This window comes from Pagrus major, chromosome 5 (assembly GCF_040436345.1).
Source record: "Pagrus major chromosome 5, Pma_NU_1.0".
Taxonomy (NCBI): domain Eukaryota; kingdom Metazoa; phylum Chordata; class Actinopteri; order Spariformes; family Sparidae; genus Pagrus; species Pagrus major.
The window spans coordinates 25375234-25393934 of NC_133219.1; the positions used below are offsets into that span (position 1 = coordinate 25375234).

The 18701-nt window shown below is 37.2% G+C and overlaps 1 protein-coding gene across 1 annotated transcript in view; it reads left to right on the forward strand.

Moving 5' to 3' along the window:
* The window catches only part of LOC140995670 (myelin transcription factor 1-like protein), a 33510-nt gene extending 22926 nt beyond the window's left edge, over positions 1-10584 (forward strand). Inside the window, exons 11-19 of the mRNA XM_073465749.1 lie at positions 247-315; positions 1674-1736; positions 1990-2073; positions 5052-5273; positions 6621-6715; positions 7237-7340; positions 7474-7617; positions 9205-9267; positions 10444-10584. Coding sequence (XP_073321850.1) covers positions 247-315; positions 1674-1736; positions 1990-2073; positions 5052-5273; positions 6621-6715; positions 7237-7340; positions 7474-7617; positions 9205-9267; positions 10444-10584 — 985 coding nt within the window. The remainder of the gene's footprint in view (positions 1-246; positions 316-1673; positions 1737-1989; positions 2074-5051; positions 5274-6620; positions 6716-7236; positions 7341-7473; positions 7618-9204; positions 9268-10443) is intronic.
* The last annotated feature ends 8117 nt before the right edge of the window (positions 10585-18701 follow it).

The following is an 18701-nucleotide window of genomic DNA, read 5'->3' on the forward strand; positions in this document are numbered from 1 at the left end:
ACCATGCATCAAAACAAGACATCCCTGTTATTACATATGAATACAAATACTCAGAGGGTTAACGTATTTAAATCAACTCCCTGCACTTGCACCATGGCTTTTTGCATTTCCTTGTTTATATTTTACGTGTGCATGTGTTTGTCTGTCTGTGTATACAAGGGTGGTCTGAGTGATTATTTTGTGTTGCAGTGGCTGGGGTGACTTGTCATCTTAGAGTAACTAATGTTCCACTGATGTATTTTTCAGTCTCTCAGGTTGTCCTTTAGCTGATAAAAGCATTCGAAGTATGCTGGCCAACAACGCGCAAGAGCTCAAGTAAGGCGTGAGATGACCCATTGATATATGTATGATTTGTATGTCTTGCTTATTCCTTGCCTAGGGTAAGGTCAACCTTACTGATGTTAGTGCACATAACTGCAAAAAGTGGCAACGTAAAGCACAATAAAAATAGAAATGAGGAAGTTAATATTAACTATGGAGTCATAGAGCTTTATCTCACTTTATCTAAGGAAATCTATTTTCAGTGTGGTGATATCATATATTTTTCATATTGCCAAAAAAAAACATTAAAAAGACTCTTAGACCCAACTAGCAATACATTGATCCTGCTAACAAGCATTGTGTGTGTATCAAAACCTGCTATCTTTTCATGTGCCATAGACCTCCAGTGTTGTCCAAAAATGTGTTGCATTAAAAACACATCAATGATCCACGCTGTTCCGACATGTTCCCTTTCTACCATGAACACGCACACTGGTTTATTTTCACATTATGCACCATCCCAAATACTCTCGCCTCACCTCTTTCACCCACCAAATGTGGATTAATCCACTGCTGAAAATAGTACACAAGAAATACACTATTTACTATTCTTTTAAGTAATGTTTGCTACAGTGCCCAGCTGTTTTAGGAAATTCTTTTGTCTTTTTTTAATGAAACTATATACATTCATCACCACCCATTTTTAGTCTGAGTATACTGTATAGTTAGATTTAGATTTAAGTCAGTAGTAACCATGGGCTTGGGGCTGAGTGCCGTAGAGCGGGTAGGGAAATCAGAAAGTATGCATCATAGGATTTGCTGACAGTAAGAAAATATACTGTACCATATTACCAGCCTTATTCCTTTTTAATCTATTAATTATAATCAATGTGGGAAATACATTGAGTGTCAGCGGCTCTCAGACTCAAAATCAAATATTGGGAGGTCTCAAAAATGATTAAATCTATGTTTTTAAAATCAATTTGATGTTGAAATCTTGAAGTGTATACAATACATTCTATACATACATAAATTCATTTAACCTCCAGCCTCTCTTCTGTATATTGGAAAGACATGATTTCAGTTCAACAACACAAAGCAGTCTTTAAATAGATCGATAAAAAATAATGGCAATTAGGCTACACTAAATATGCTCACTTTTATTCTGGAGATAATTTTAGAAAAGGTCCTGAAATTTCTGGAGGGATTAAAAATGTTTTCACTAACCCTAACCCTAACCCCTCCCATTTGTCATAGTGTATTTTGGATTCTGTGGCGTCACGGTTAATAGACAATGGAAACAACAAAGACTGTAAGAGCTGTAGATTATTTGCACGGCATGGGGTACATTATCCACAAGATACTGCACTGTTGCTGTAGACCCTGAGCCCTTTTTGTGTTTTCTGCCCCAGGTGCCCGACACCAGGGTGCGATGGTTCGGGACATATCACTGGCAACTACGCCTCACACAGAAGGTACAGCACACATGCATGAATCAATTCCCTGTTCTCAATGTCTCTCCTTTCTGTCTTACATACTGTTCATCTTACCTTACTCTGTTTCTACTTTTCTCCCTCTCACTCTGTCTCTCTCACACACACACACACACACACACACACACACACACGCACACACACACACACACACATGCACACACACACACACACACACACACACACACACACATGCTGTATGCTTCAACTTTGTATCACTGTCATTTATCTGCAGTCTCTCAGGGTGTCCACGGGCCAGGAAAAGTGGGATAAAGATCATCCACAGTAAAGAGAACAAGGAGGACCAGGAGCCTATCAGGTACAGTACAGACAATGATCACCAGTCTTCTGTCTCCCTTTAAAACTGTGATACTGAAATTCTTTCTCCTGCTACCATCACTGCTCACTGTTCACTGCTTAATTTACATTTCCCATGTAGAATATAAAACATGACATATGAATTTCCTGTTCCAGTGTACTATTAAAATGATCCAAGTAAGCTGTATGAATGGGAACAAAAGAGACGTGTTTTGTTTTCTGATCAGTACAATACTCTTTGACTTGCACTGATGCAAAAATGAATAAATCAGTATTAGCTCTGACAAGACAAATTTGGTATAAGTTTTAACCCAAATCTGAAGGTGCAGGAGAAACTTCAGAAGAGCAGGGTTGTAGCAATTTAGAGAGTGGAGATTCTGCTGTCTCTGGTGAACTCTTGCAGACACACAGGTAAGGAATGACAGAGAGGGAAGGATAGAAGCAGAGAGAGATTGATTAGACTCTACCTAAATCCCACAATGGGCTCCTCTGGTCTCAATCCTGCAGCTGCATTGATTTCTCTGGTGGTGAAGAGCACAAATAACACATTTTGGCTATTCTCGATCTTGTCATTCTGTTGGATTCTCAGGACAGTTTGCCACAGGTATATCTGTCAGTGTGCTCTGTTGATGTTAAAATAAAATAAAAAATATTGAATGTACAATTTGAAACTACTGTTTGAAATAGTAGGGAACATACTGTGCTTTGAAGAATAATTCCTTGATGTATGAACAAGGGATTACTGGTAATGTGGCAATTATTATGTCTTTTTTCAAATATAGTGTGTGTTATACATGTCTTATAAAATATGTTTTATTAATTTGTTAAATGTTATGCATCATTTGTTGGTAATTTCACTTCTGACGTTTGATTAATCTGCTGATAATTTGCTCAGCAGATTAATCGTTTTGTCCATAAAATTTCAGAAAATAGTCAAAAATGTCCTTTATAATTTCCTCATGTGGATGTTCTGTCTTGTTTGGTCCAACCAGAAGTCCAAGATTCAAAGATATTCAGTTTACCATTATATACTACATATAAAATCATCAAATGCCCACATTTCAGTGGCTGGAACTAGATAATATTTGGCCTTAAGAAATGACAAAAATGATTTTTTGATTATAAAAATAAATTAATTTTCTGTTGCTCAACTTATTGATGAATCGACTAATCACTGCAGTTCTATTAGATTGTATATTGTTATAATATTTCAAGATATTGGTGGAAGGTTTTGCTGTTTTTTTAAGTCATGGGGATGGGCCAGAGAAATCATTAATATTGCAGGTGAAGGTATTTTCAAAGACCAGTAAAAAAAAATAACATTTTCCCTGCTGCCTAACAAAGGTTTAACCCTGTTTTCTAAGTAGTAATAGTGCCAGACAAAGAGTTAGAAAAGAAATTTGAATGTGAGGTTGAAAATCAAAACATTACCAGATTTTCTTGGAATAAATCAATTGATTCAGAATGAGTGCACCTTATACACATCATCAGCACTGGGGCACAGAGATTCAGCAACAAAGGCTGTACTTGAGAACAGCTGGAAAGGGAGGTCAGACTTGACAGAGAAGGAAGTGATTGCATTAGTGGATTAAATTAAAGCTATGACTGTGTGTGCAGAATTTGAAAACGTTTGAATTATGCATCAAAGTATCAAAGAAAACACTGGGTGATGAAAGCAGCAGTTAAAGATCCCTTTAAGTTCTTACAGTATGGACACTATCCAATCATATTCAAAACGATCAAGATTTAAAATTTGACATCAATAAGCCTGAGGTCATGCTATTTCCTACAACTTGCCTTATACTGTACTAAGGTTTTTGTTGTCTTGTCAAATTTGTCAAAGTCATATTCGAGAAAAAACAACTCAATACTGAAAGTAGTGGCATCCCAATGTCATACATACTACTAGAGATCTATACAAAGACCAAAGAACAGCAAACTTTAACATCTGTGTCCAGTACTCACGTAGACAAACACACTGTGGATTATCTCTTTTTGTCACACAGCTTCTCAATTTTACATGTTCAACAACAATTTTATAAGTAAGGATCGATCTTATGTAAAACTGTTGTGGCAGCAATATCTTGAATTTGTACTTGAAAAGAATTTTAATAGAATGTGGTTAATATCTTAAGCATACATGTGTAAAGTTTACAGAAAACAAAATATTAGGAGATAATAAGAGATTTTCATACGTTTAAAGCTGTAGAGACAGAAACTGAGGAAGGACAATTGGTGTTGAAAGTTCAGTGTGGAATTGTTTAACGGAGTGTAACTTAGTCCAACCACACTAAGCTGAGGAAGCGTGGGTGAATGGATTAGTTAAGCCAATTTCTTTGACTTGTGACCTGAATTTACAAGGGGAAAGATCTTAAACACCACAGAAAAAGACACTGTGGTAGACAGCAGTGCACATGATACCCACTGTATCTTTTCTTCTCTGCCAAAATACCACAAAGTTTAACTAAAGCCGGGTTGCTGCTATATGCAGATAGAACTGATTATTTCACAAATGTAGCAAGCTTTAGGCATAATCCATTTTATGAGGTGTGACATATGGAATATTTCACTGCCTCATTGAGTCTGGTTAGCACCGGTGTTGATGCACTGTCAGCATTCCAAAACTGTGATAAGGCTCCCACTGGGACAGCTTTAAATAAGATGATGGTATCTTTGTTCATATGATAGCAAAAGGTATAGAGGGGGAACAGACAAATGATATTCACTCAAACAGTATATATAGTTTTACTACTCAGGAGGCAAACAGACTGTAGTGTATGCCAGAGAGCAACAGCTAAGCCTCAGCAGATCACTGTTTGATGGAAAAGAGGATGATATTTCCAATGATTTGAAAATTTGAAGTGTAAATAAAGCAAATAAAGACTATTGTTCAATGAATGAAGGTGTAAGTTAACCAATGAGAATGAATCAAGCTGTTGAGTGAGTCTTCTCTGAGAATATTTCATTCTGTCCCCCCAGGTGTCCAGTCCCAGGTTGTGACGGTCAGGGACACGTTACGGGGAAGTATGCATCCCACAGAAGTGCATCAGGATGCCCCATAGCAGCCAAGAGACAAAAGGACGGATACCTAAACGGCATCCAGTTCACGTGGAAATCTGGCAAGACAGAGGGCATGTCCTGCCCCACACCAGGCTGTGATGGCTCAGGTCATGTCAGCGGCAGCTTCCTGACACATCGCAGGTGGGGAACTTGGCTGTGTAATGTTGCTAATAAAGTACTGATTTAAAGGTGCCCTGTCCTTTTTTGGTCAACAAAACTAAAGTTGTGTTTACATTCAGTGTGACTCAACAAAAAGCATAGTGTGAATTTTTGAGGTCTAACAAACGTGTTGAATGCATTTCCTTCCTCACAAAAAAAGCTCAATGCAGCTAATGTAGCTCTTGCATTATTTACAAATAGTGTTGACTTGCTAGCAGTCCTCTGCTTTCCTGCATTTTTGGGGGCATTGCAACAGATCAGCTTATGTTAGTGCCACCTGTCCTGTAGATCAGTGAAATAGTGGGAAACCATTTGAAGGAATGCGTATTCTATCCCCCACATGCGCATCCATGTGCATGCACATGAGATGAACAAAACAGGTCCATATACTACACCTAAAAATGTCCAAAAAACAGATTTAGTTTAACATTCTCCACTGACTTGAAACTTAGATGAAAGGATTGAAAGCAGTGAATAATGACAACAGTTGATGCACTGATACACTCTGGGTTTTGTAGGGATTAAATAAACAAGATGTGACGTGTTAATTTTAGGCTTTAGAGACTTAGTGCTGGTTTTCCTTACCTTGGACAGAGCCAGGCTAGCTCATGTCCCCCCTGGCTGTGGCTACATACAGTATTTACCATACAAACATGAAAGTGGTATCAATCTTTTTATCTAATGCTCGGCAAGAAAGCAGATTTTGACCCATTCTCTTAATACTGATATCAGTGTCTCTCATACATAGACTTGTCTTGGGCAGGTCACCCAACTATATTTGGCAACCTGTTTGAGCATTTTTTCCTTTTTTTATCTGTGAAAGAGAAAGTTGCCATCTGCGTGGACAATCTGCCCTCGCTCTACCCCTCCCATCTACTGACATTTGCACATGCTTTGTAGAGAGACAGAGAGACAGAGAGAGAGGTGTTCTCTGGTGATAAGGTACATGCCTCCTGTAAAAGCACTGATTTTGATGTGACCTCTCCTATTAAATTCAGGCCTACTTATACAGTTGTTTTTCGGGGAGCTTTCTAAAATATGCAGCTGACAAAGAAAGTTAGTAGAGCAAACACATACAGGGAGAGCAAGACAGAAAAGCAAGGCAAAGCAGAGTGTGTGCATTGAGGTTGACAATTAAAGCAACACTATGTAGGCAAACTACACTGGTACATGGCCATTCAATGGGATACACTACTGACATTAATGGAATAGTTATTCTCAACTTCCCTGTATATAAAACTCAGCAGTCTATAAACCATGTTGAATAATTGTGTATGTGTGTGTGTAATATACAGAAACAATGCTTCTTCTCCTTGTTGCTGCCTCTAGTCTGTCAGGTTGTCCGCGTGCTACCTCCGCCATGAGGAAAGCCAGGCTCTCGGGAGTGGAAATGCTTACAATAAAGCAGCAACGTGCCAGCAACGGTAACTACAATTACCACTCAGCTACACAATACAGCCAATCAAGAACATAGATGTGGAATGATTTGCTGAACAGAATGCCAATTTCATATAATAAACCAATCGGGAGTGTGTGTGTGGTGAGCATTGTCTGTGTATAAATTGCCATTCAGGGGCAGGGTGCAAATAATTAGAAGATTTTTGGCAACAATCAGACATGGTATATCTGAGCTAGCTTGTAGTTGTGTGCCCATCTGTTTTCCTAACAATTCACCCTGGACTTCAATGTATCTCAATTTCTCAAAAAGGGATGTGACAGGATCACAATGGAATTTGTCTGTGAGATTGTTGAGTCTTAATCAACTAAGATGACCTGCCCCAGTTCTATTGTAGAGGTGAAGACAGTGAAAAGCAGAATTCTTACTTAACGAGAGTCATATTGTGTCATTTTTAATTTCTCTAGTCCAACAAAAGGCTGTTAATCTAATTTATGACTGAGGCTTTGTGGTTCCATGTTAGTGCTAAAGCTGCCTCCCACTTTGTAGGACTGGAGCATGAAGAGGACATCAAACAGCTGGATGAAGAAATCAAAGATTTAAGTGAATCAAATTCACAAGTGGAAGCAGACATGATCAAACTTAGAACACAGGTAAGTCACATTCTGTCTGCTAAATTATTGAACTGTGTTTTTGTATAACAGTGTCAAATGTGGTGTGTATCTTTGTGTCTATGAATACAAAGCTCTACTGCAACATCCTTTCATCCACTCCTCGTCTCCTCAGATTACAACAATGGAGTCCAACCTGAAGTCCATAGAGGAGGAAAACAAGGTGATTGAACAGCAAAATGAATCTCTCCTGCATGAGCTGGCCAACCTCAGCCAGTCACTGATTAACAGTTTAGCTAATGTCCAGCTCCCTCATATGGTAAGGGCCACCAGGAACGGCTAGCTGGCAAGTTCCAGAATATAGCTTACCATAGCACTATAGCAAGCTTATTAATTTATTTGTGTATTTAACCACAGTATATTGTGCATGCTTAGTCAAAAATGTGGAACATTGCTTGTCTTTCTAAACAGTGAGGGGGAGTTGTGAATTGAGGTTTGATTGGGCATTTTACAGTGTTAGCAATTCCAATCACAGAAATGTTTAGGTTAATCAAAAGTATATGCAGCATATATTGAGGTTTAATCTGCGTTTTAAGAGAGGTTTTATTGTAAAGTATATTGTGAAGTTGTTGAAATTTTTGAGGAATGAAACCAGTAATTTGACTGGATATCCATGTGCTTCAAACTCTATTATATTCTATTCTATTTGCTATCATTCTATCTTCTTTTTTTTCGCTCTTGTAGATAAAGCAAAAAGTATTACATTCTGTTGCTAAGCGTTTTACACACTATTTCATCCTATTATTCATCCTTCACAATGCCATTCATCATGATATTCTCTTGCATAATGAATTAGTTGACATTCATTGACAAAAGAAAGGATTATTCATCAGTTGAGCATCCTCATCTAAGTGGCAAGCCATTTTAATGATCATATCCTCCTTTTATATTATAGCAGTTGTTCAGATAGAAAAAAAACAACAGTCAATGACACTGGAGTAAAATAAATTTAAGCAGTTGGAATTTTACAAATGATACCTCCTTAAAACCAGCAGGCTATTCTGACACCGTGGACTGGGTTGGCTCTGTGGCCCTGTTTACACCTGGCCTTAGCGTGCATCTTGGGTGCAAGTGGACAATTAGTAGTACAGTTAAGTACAGGTGTGAATGCACCCAAGAGGCATTGAGATACGATTGCTCAGACCACATTTTGAGGTGGTCTGGGCCGCATAAGGCAGCATTCTTTTAGCAGTGTGTACGCAATGGGCCACATTGAAGGGGCGCCTGCTCAACTAACGTTCTCTGCATAAGTGGAAGTATGTAGTTATCACTTGCCAACTTCATCATATTAACATATGAAACAACAAGAATTAACCAACACCAGGCAAAATGGATTCTCCTTGATGGAGTAGACATGAAACATGCTGTCTGACGACATCCGGCTGCTCTGCCTCAACTCACTGTGATAAATGCAGGAACTCCAAACTCTTGTTTCATTTGTGGTCTGATAAATAGTAAATTCATCAAATTCAGGTTAAAAACAACAAAGCAAACAATGTTTTGTTTATTTGCATATGGAGCGGAGAAGTGAGATTCGATCATGAGTGGTTACTCAAGACCCATGTGGAGATACATTCCAATGCCAGGTGTGAATTGAGGTATTCAGAGCTGTCCACTTGTGATCAGATCACCCAGGCTTGTAAATGCCAGATTTAAACAGGGCCTTTCTGTGTCTTGATGTCTCGTATGTCTTCATCTATAACCAACTTCTATTTTTCCAGTCAATATACGGTCTTAGGTGTGTGGCTATATATCACATACTGCCACCTAGAGTATATATGTAACAATTACAACTTAGTTCCTCAAATCAAGCTAACAGAAATGTGTCCCTCCTTTTTTTCCATAGAAACCACTGGCACACAAAGAACCTCCTCTAAGGAATAACAGCTGCTTACAGTTGCACCAGCAAGCAAGTCAATGTTTTATATCATTTAAATTGCTTTGTTCATGCTCTGTACTTAAATATTGTATTTCTCTTCTTCTATAATGTTGTCAATAGTGTGGAAGCAACAAAAGGCCATAAGGATATAAAAGGATATGAAAAGCAACTGATTATCTAATTGTGAACCACAATACTTAATGTTGAAATTTAAATGCTACTAAATGTATGTATTTTGAATGATCTTTGAAAAAACTTTGTTGGTAACTAAATATTGTTGGTATGGAAGCCGTGAGAGACAAGTGAGAAAAATGACGTAATCAACCAATGTAACATCAGTGTCATGTCTTTCACATAAAAATAATTGTACCATGTGTTTAGAGCAAATTAAAATTCACCTGGAAGAGAACATGCTTTTAGTCCTTTTAAAACATGTGGGAGTGGTGCACTTCAGCCTCTTGTGGCCAAAATGAGTAAACAAGAAATTAGGGAAAATTATCCTGGCAAATCTTTTCTTTTTTCACTTATATACATTAGATTCAAATAGAAAATTCCAGTGCACAGAACAATACTACTTTAACATTTCTCAATTTCTATTGGTAATTTATCAATCAGACCTCTCTCCTATCAGTTTACAAAGTCATGTGACCCAAGACAGAGAAATCCAAATGATGTATTCATTTTCCGTCTGTATTTGCCCCCCTTTGTTTACTGTATAAAGTAATACTGTAATGATATAAATTCAGTGGTATTTATATTTCAACATAAAGTATTATGTGGGTATTATCTGCTTATAAATTGTTATAAATAAATTGAAATCATTATGACCTTTATTTACTTCCATACATTGTACTTTATGCATTGTTTTTCTTGTCATAAACCACATACAGTAGGTTTTTCTGATTTTGTTTTATCATAATTATGATCAATGTGATGGGAGCATGAAATTTAATAAAGCCTATCAGTCTATTGTCGTTGTGAAAGTGGTTTTGTTTATTCGTAACTATGCCTGACAGTAGACAAATCAGGTGGTACACAAATCAGTATTAAAAAACATATTTCTTCATATTTTTGTTAAGAGATATATTTGATCATATTTATTCTTCAAACTTTACATATGTGAGGAGAAGATTTTCAGACTTCTTAAATCCTCCCTCACCTCTGTTTTTCTCTAATAGCCTCCATCTTGTGTGTTTGGTCCCATAGGAGCCAATAAGCGAGCAGAACTTTGACGCCTACGTGACCACTCTAACAGATATGTACACAAACCAAGACCAGTTCCAGAGCCCAGAAAACAAAGCCCTGTTGGAAAACATCAAGCAAGCTGTTCAAGGGATCCAAGTGTAACCATTCAGCAAAGGGAGATTTTCCTTCCCCCAGCAGGTTCGGGTGGTGTATCAAATCCACATACAAACAGGCGGTGATAGTTTAATCTCTTCGGTTCGGTGCAGTAAAACATATAGTGTTATATATTCTAAATTCTGTTCATTCAAAAAAAGAGGTATTATGCTTAGAAAGACCTCGAGATTATTTCTTTCTTTTGTTCTTTTCTTTTTAGGCCTTGCTTTGAGGAAGAACATAAATGAGTAATGAGCAAAATACTTTTTGAGGACATTCACATTTTGTACGTTTTCATATGAGCTGACATAGTGTCATGTAATGTTTCTAGCTGCTCATGTATGCACATTTTTAGTGTATATTTCTGAACAGTAAGCTAATGATAACGGAACGTGAATTCTTTTTATTGCTTGACAACAAAGCATTTTAGATGAAAAAACTGGACAGTGAAATAAAAATGAAAAAACTACAAGCAAAGAGGAAGCTACTTATTTTTCTCCTCACTGGATGATTATGGACTTGATGATTTTAGATGTTTTTTTCTTCGTCTTCGCCTTCTTTTTAATGCTTGAGAAACGTTTGTGTTTTGTTTTGATGAAAAAAAAAAGATGTGTAGCTGTAGGTGGGGGCATTTTTAATTGGTGCTGTAAATGAATCCGGAGAGGAAACTGACCTGATGTATGTATGAATGTATGTATGAACAGTTATATTGTAAACATCATTACACGGAAACCTGATGGTGGAAACCCATTATCTAGGAGAGCCAAGTAATTCCTAGAGAAAGACATCAGTGCGGTGCATGCATGTTAACATGCTCATTCTTAACTAATCTCAAATAGAAATGATGTGTAAAGACAATGACCTATAGAGACCGCATTCTAGCCTTTCTTGTATCAAATCTGCTCAATTTCAAGACTTGTGTTGCTAGGATCAAGAAATGTTTCAGCAATATAATAAGTGAATAATTTGTTTATAGTAGGTATGGGATGCACTCTGCAAAGGAAAAAAAAGGTTGGGTATATGCAATTTCTTGTTTATAAGCATAGCGGGGTAACATGAATCTTTTTAATATAGCCTATGTAAAATATTGATTTTTATACAAATCTTTTAATACGAAAAGTCTTTTTAAAAAAGAGGAGGGAACCTGGACATTGAGTTTTAGAAGCGAAAGTATGAGTTCCACTTTTTTCTGTACGATTTTGCACAGGGACACCTTCGTTTCCATGTTTTGATGTTCTTACAGAAACTAAAAGCAGTACCCGAGAGCCTAAAAGGAGGGTTTCAGTGGGTTTTGTAAAGAGTATTTATAGAGTATGACAGCGGGACTTACAGGGTCACTGTCCCCACTTACGTGCCAGTAGACTATTTGCACTTGTCCTTGAAGATATTATCCTTACGTACGGCAGCGTGCAATTTTCCAGGTGACCTCTTTGGCACACGATTGGAGCAACCAACTGCTTGGAGCCACTGTAGGTGTGGATTTAGTACCACTGAGAGAAGAAGAACAGGGACTTGAAATCAGAGGAAAGGTTGACTATAACCATAGCAGTTAAACTGTAGGCTTTTATCAAGTGTAAAAACATTAACAATGTTCTTTCATTTTTGCTATGTTTTAGGAAGATAAAGTTATCCCCCAGCAGCACTTTATATCTAATCACTGTACAAAGGATTAAATAGTCAATCAAGTCAAGGTTTTAAAAAAAAGCAGAGGAAATGGTGAACAGACCTTCAAGGGGTGATACAATCCAGTGTCACGCCCGCGTGCCTGACTGTATGCACCCCTACATTCTGTTGTTCTAGTTGTTATCGATCATGTTCAGAATTTGCCTTTTTGAGAGCTAATGCAAAAGGTGCTTGTTGTTCACCTGATTGATTCTCATCTATTGTACTTTACTGTCCTACTTCAGGACTCTACTACCAATCATCCATGACTGCATATGCCTTTTTCCACAGCATTGTGTCTGCAGCTTTTTGCCAATATAGTAATGCTTCAGTAGAGTAATAGCTAGTACCAGTTTTTGAATTAATTATCATCATCAGTAAAAAGGGAAAAGGGATTTTAAAGCACAAACCGGCTGCTCATCTGATGTTGGTACATAAATAACAAACCTGAATAGAGTTATCTGTGACTATCTATAGGGATCACACAAAGGTTGTCACATATTTAGAAAGCTGATTTTTCATATAAATTATTGTGAATTCATCAGAGTTTATTATTTTATTTGAGCCAATTCATTTTGAGACTGGTTTTCAGTGACCATTAACAATGACAGGATTTTGTATGAACTATTGTGCTCTCTGTGGAACTGAAGTTTGATTTATTTTTGTACTACACAGCATGGATTTGTTGACATTTTAATTTTGCTATAAATGTGTGAGATCACAAGTTGCTGTGATATTTCATTTATAAATTGTGAACTTTGTACAATTTTTGTCATGCTGGATGTTGACACATCTTACTCTGAATAAAGAAAAAATGTGTTGCCAGAGACCTGTAAAATGATTTCTTTAGAGTGTTCATTCCATTGATAAACCGCAGATGCCATCTGCACTTTCATTCCTCAAGGGTTACACTGAACTCATCACCAGCAGATGTCAGCAAAGTCAAACTATACAATACACCAAATTCAAATTCAAATTCAAAGGAGCTTTATTGGCATGAAAGTTTTTACAACAATGTTGCCGAAGCATTAAAACATAACTTGTCCAAACATTCAGACAGAACATAACAAATAACAACACAAACACAACACCAAGATTGATTTACATTAATTATATATACAGTACATACAGTGTGTGTGTGCGCACCACAAGTATGCCTTTTGCTGTGCAGCTTTCAAAGGTGAACCATCACAGTGACTAGCTGCTGAAAAACAAATTTCCAAAGTGAAATGAAGTTAAGAAGTGAAGTTAAAAACATAATCACAGATTTGCAAGCTATCCTGAACTGGCACCCCTGGCACATGCCCCATCGCGCGCAGGAGTGCTCTGGCCCGTTCATCACTATATATCATTATACATACGCACACACACACACACACACACACACACACACACACACACACACACACACACACACACACACACACACATATATGTATATATATACGTGCACACACACACACATGTATATATATATATATATATATATATATATATATATATATATATATATACATATATATATACATATATACATGTACACATACACACACACATATATAAAATATGTTGTTGACTAATTACAAGTTAGGTTTAAGCATGTCAAGGATAGAATGCACCATGAAAATTTCATGTAAATTAAATAATGATTGTCGGACATTGTCGGCTTACTTCCTGTTGCTATTAGGTGGCGCAATGTAGATGTTTAATGGACGTGACATGTCAAATTTGGGGAAGATTTGACAATATACAGTAAAGTTACAATAGTTAAAGTTACGATAGTTCCTTTTCAAGGTGACAAACACAGTGCCACAGCAACAGCATCTAATGAGAAGCCACAATGTTTACAACACACCATAATCATGGCTATAAGGATTTTCTGAACAAATTTAAGGTGGATCTGGTCAACCTGTTAGAAAGAGTACACAGAACTATAGAAAAATCTCATTACCTGTTGCTACTCGGCAGTGCTCTGACTGTAATTGAATATTGACATGATAATTTGTTCAGGCCAGGATTCCTATCAAACGTGAAGTTTGGGGCAGTTTTGACCATGTACAGCACAGCCTTCAACAAAAAGCTTTTAATAACTTTTAATTGCAAAGCCACAGGGGCTGTTGTAAGAAGTAAAGAAAACTGTAATTTCATGTTGACTTTAACAGAATATTGACATGTCAGTGTCTTCAATAATATTATCAAATGTGTAAAGTTTGGGGCAGATTGGACCATGTATGGTTGAGTTACATGAACTTCCTGTTTCAAGGTGAATCATTGGCCTTTGCCGCTCTGCCACGGCCACATCCTTCGACAAACAAACTTCACAATCTTCATAATATAGCATCAGAAAGGTCTTAAGTGTTTTCTCACTATGTGTGAGGCAGATGTGGTCATCAGAGCAGTACCTCACAGTTTTAAAAACAAATCACATTTCCTGCTGCCACTAGAAGGGCGCAATGACTGTAACTGAATATTGACATGCATATGTGTTTGGGGTGGGACTTTACCAAATGTGTGAAGTTTGTTGCAGACTCGACCAAGTACAGTGGAGTTACAACAACTTCCTGTTTAATGACAAATCATCGACCCATGAGGCTTTTAATAACTTTTAATCACAGAGGCATTAAGGTTGGACAGATCAATTTGAAGTTGATCGGGTTAATGCTCTCGGAGGAGTTCAATAAATTCCAACACATGCAAATCACCAAAAATGAGCAGAAAAAATTCAAAATGGCTGACTTCCTGTTGGTTTGAGATACTGCCACCAGGTGCATTTTTGTAGGTGTCGGTGCAATAGATTTGTGCACCGAATTTCATACATTTATGTCAATACTAGCAGCAGGGGCTGTTGTGAGAACCATAGAAAAATGTCATCTTTTGTCGCCACTAGGTGGCGCTATGATTGTGCCTGATTGTCACCGTTTGTGTGACCAGCTCATTAATTAAGATTCAAAAGCAGCCAATCTAAATATACAAATTTAACATTTAGCCAAGATAACCCACTTCACACTGAAGCAATTAAAGGAGGCTGCAAGACCCTCTTCCATATCAATCTTCCCTTCTCTCTGTGTCTCTCTCATTTTAGTTCATACCTTATCTTGACAAGGGTAGGGTAATTACAGATTACATGTAATTAGGATTTTGTAAATTAGTAATTAGATTATAGTTACATTGTCAAGAATGAGCTCATTTCATTTTTTATTACATCGTTAAAATATGGCCATTTTAAACTTTTCATGATAACAATGCTCTATTAACTTGTGAAAAGGGCGTCTTGCATATGAGGTTCCTTCTTAATGATGATTTATGGATAGTAAAGTTTTTATTCCTTTTTAGTTAAAATGAAAATGGAAGATACAAATTTTGAGAAATTGCTTCCCCTGTGTTAGAACAGCAGCATCTTCCATGTGGCCTTTGATTTAAAAAACAGCAAGAAACAAAAATGTATACAAAAGAGGCATCATACCTCATGTTGTAGAGTATGCACAGTACACCTGTAGTTTGTGCCAGTACTGTTTTTGTAAGGGTAATTTGATTTGACCAGGTTATAAAGTAATGCTGAATATGCAAAATGCATTTTATTTGCTTTGAAAATATTTTGAGATGTCGAAAGAGAATTTGTCAAGCTCATTTTTTTGTGGAAAAGTGAATTTTTGTTATATATACACCGATAAGCCACAACATTAAAACCACTGACAGGTGACGTGAATAACATTGATCATCTCATCACAATGTGATGTTCTGCTGGGAAACCTTGGGTGCTGGCATTCATGTGAATGCCACCTGACACGAAGTGGCAAACACTGTTGTGGACCCAGTACACCCCCTCATCACAACAACACTACCCGATGGCAGTGGCCCCCAGCAGGACAATGTGCCCTGACACACCGCAAACACTGCTCAGGAACAGCTCGAGCAACACAATAAAGGGCCCAAGGTGTTGACCGGGCCTCCAGATCCCCCAGATTCCAATCTGATCGAGCATCTGTAAGACGTGCTGGAGCAGGTCTGATCCATGGAGGCCCCACCCCCCAACATACAGGACCTTGAGGATCCACTATAAAACGCCCTGGTGCCAGACACCACAGGACACCCTCAGAGGTCTTAAGTCCATGTCTTGACAGGTCAGAGCTGTTGTGACTGCACAAGGGTAACCTTCACAATATTAGGCAGGTGCTCATAATGTTATGCCTGATCGGTGTATATACAGTGTAATATTCAAATGTTTGATTATGATGTAATACAAACGTACTCTGATTAATTACACATTTTTGTAATCCAATGGATTATGTTACTTTTTACAAAATTTGCCCCATCATTTGTATTCAGTAACTGACTATATCTCAAATAATCTCAAGTTTTGTGGTTTGTAGTCCCCTCTTTGAAAAAACATGATATTAAATATTGTTGGGGTTTGTTGTTTGTTTCTTTTGCTTTTTGGAAATTTAATTTCAAGCTTGGATAGAAAAAAAGTTGCTCAAATTAAATTAGTAATTTAAAAAGTCAAGTCATAACATTAGGTTGCTCAAATTGGATTGGTTAAATTCACTGAAATTATAAATAAAAAAATCAAACTTTAACATAGGCTATTAAAGATAATTAATCAAGTTAAATGTAATCAATCAGACCTTTCTGCTATCAGGCTAACAGAGAAGTTCAGATATTGCAGTAACTGACTTGGGCTGCTACTGTAAAGACTCAACCTTAATACATGGTATATAATCTGTAGTGCATTTTATTAGTCACTATTTGCATGGTATGCATGTTTTAACTGTACACCCCTGATTTTTTTGTTAAAAGGTTGTAGTCTGTAAACCCAAACAGAGTTTACTCAAGCGATGTCACTCGAGTCATTTTCATTGCATTGACAAATCTCCTCCAGAGCTCAAATGAATTGTATGTGTGAGATCTGTAATGTAATGTAATTCTCCTTTAAGTGATGTTTTTTAATCTACTCTAGCACATTGGTTTTGGAATTAAACAGTGACTTTGCAGGAAAAAAGCTGACCCAGTGTTTGGATTCACATATAGAGTAGAGAGAACCTTTTTTACCCCTGGGTTATATGGACAGTATAAATCATGTTTCATTTCACAGACTCAATACACAGTCAAATTAAGAATTGTATCTGAATTAAAAAATGTTTTGCCTTTATTCAATAGCCACAGTGTACAGAGAGACAGTAACATGGGAGAGAGGGCTATGACAAGCATCAAGTCCACAGCAGCAAATCAGTTGTTTAACCATCAGGCTAGAGCATCCCATTAACTGTCTGAATAGTTCTGCATGTTATTGTTCCTTGGCAGAGTACCAAATGGTATCTGCATGGTTTATTTCCAGCAACAAAATGGTTTTGATGTATGCTCATACTTGGATTACTGATAGGGCAGTATTAAATTATTTTTTCAAGGTCAACCTCCTTAACCTTGTTAAGCACTTAATATGTATCATTTAAAGCCCCTTTTGGACACCTGACAGTGTCGAGGAAGAAAGGACACAAAGCTAGAGACAGACGTATGCGACAAAGGACCCCAACGGGCACCGAACTTGGGACACCTTAACCATTTTGCTAGTAGGGTGCTGAATTTTTAACCTTTATAACATGTCTAAATGGATACTTATCAAAGACCAGATTTTGAGAAATGGTTTGGTTTTTGTGTAGCAATCTTGTTGACTTCAAAATTGGCCAACAGTATAAGTCTTTGTGTGAGATTGAGATGAACTTTGTGCACTCTAGAAGTTAGGATGGAGAGCAATAATGACCTCCATGAGAAGAAAACGCACCAACGCACATCAATAAAATAAAATAAAATATACAGCTCCCTGTAAATAAAACACCCCAGCCCATAGACTACACTGAAACAATGCTACCATTGTAATTTGGTGCCTCCATGACTTTGGAAATGCGAACATTAGCAATGGGACAGCATTGTTAGCGGTGGAAATGTTAACAATGACACAGCAGCATGCCAGCAACATTAGACACAACTACCTCACACACACAATTCAGCATTCAGGGACGTGTATGTAGTCTACGCATGGTGAGCTGTTGCTGAGTAGAGGCTGTAATAGAAAATAAACTGCCAGTAAACTTATAGGTTATAAATAACAGGCTCTGGAGAGTAGCTCCATCATGGAAAAAGAGGCTGAGACTGTCCATTATTGATTGAAATGTGTAGAGACAGTTGGTGATCTTTATTTAGTAGAGCAGCTATTACGCCAACCACTTTTTCAGTTAAACTAATGCTTCTATGTTATTTTAAACACAAAACACATAATCTGGTGTTGATATTTACAGAACACAATTTAAAAAAACATAAAAATGTACATTTAAAATACTGGCATTATGCATCATTCTGTGTGATAACATATCAAATAGAATAGAATAGAATAGAATAGAATAGAATAGAATAGAATAGAATAGATATACTTTATTGATCCCAAGAAAATAAAAATAGGCTTATCTTAA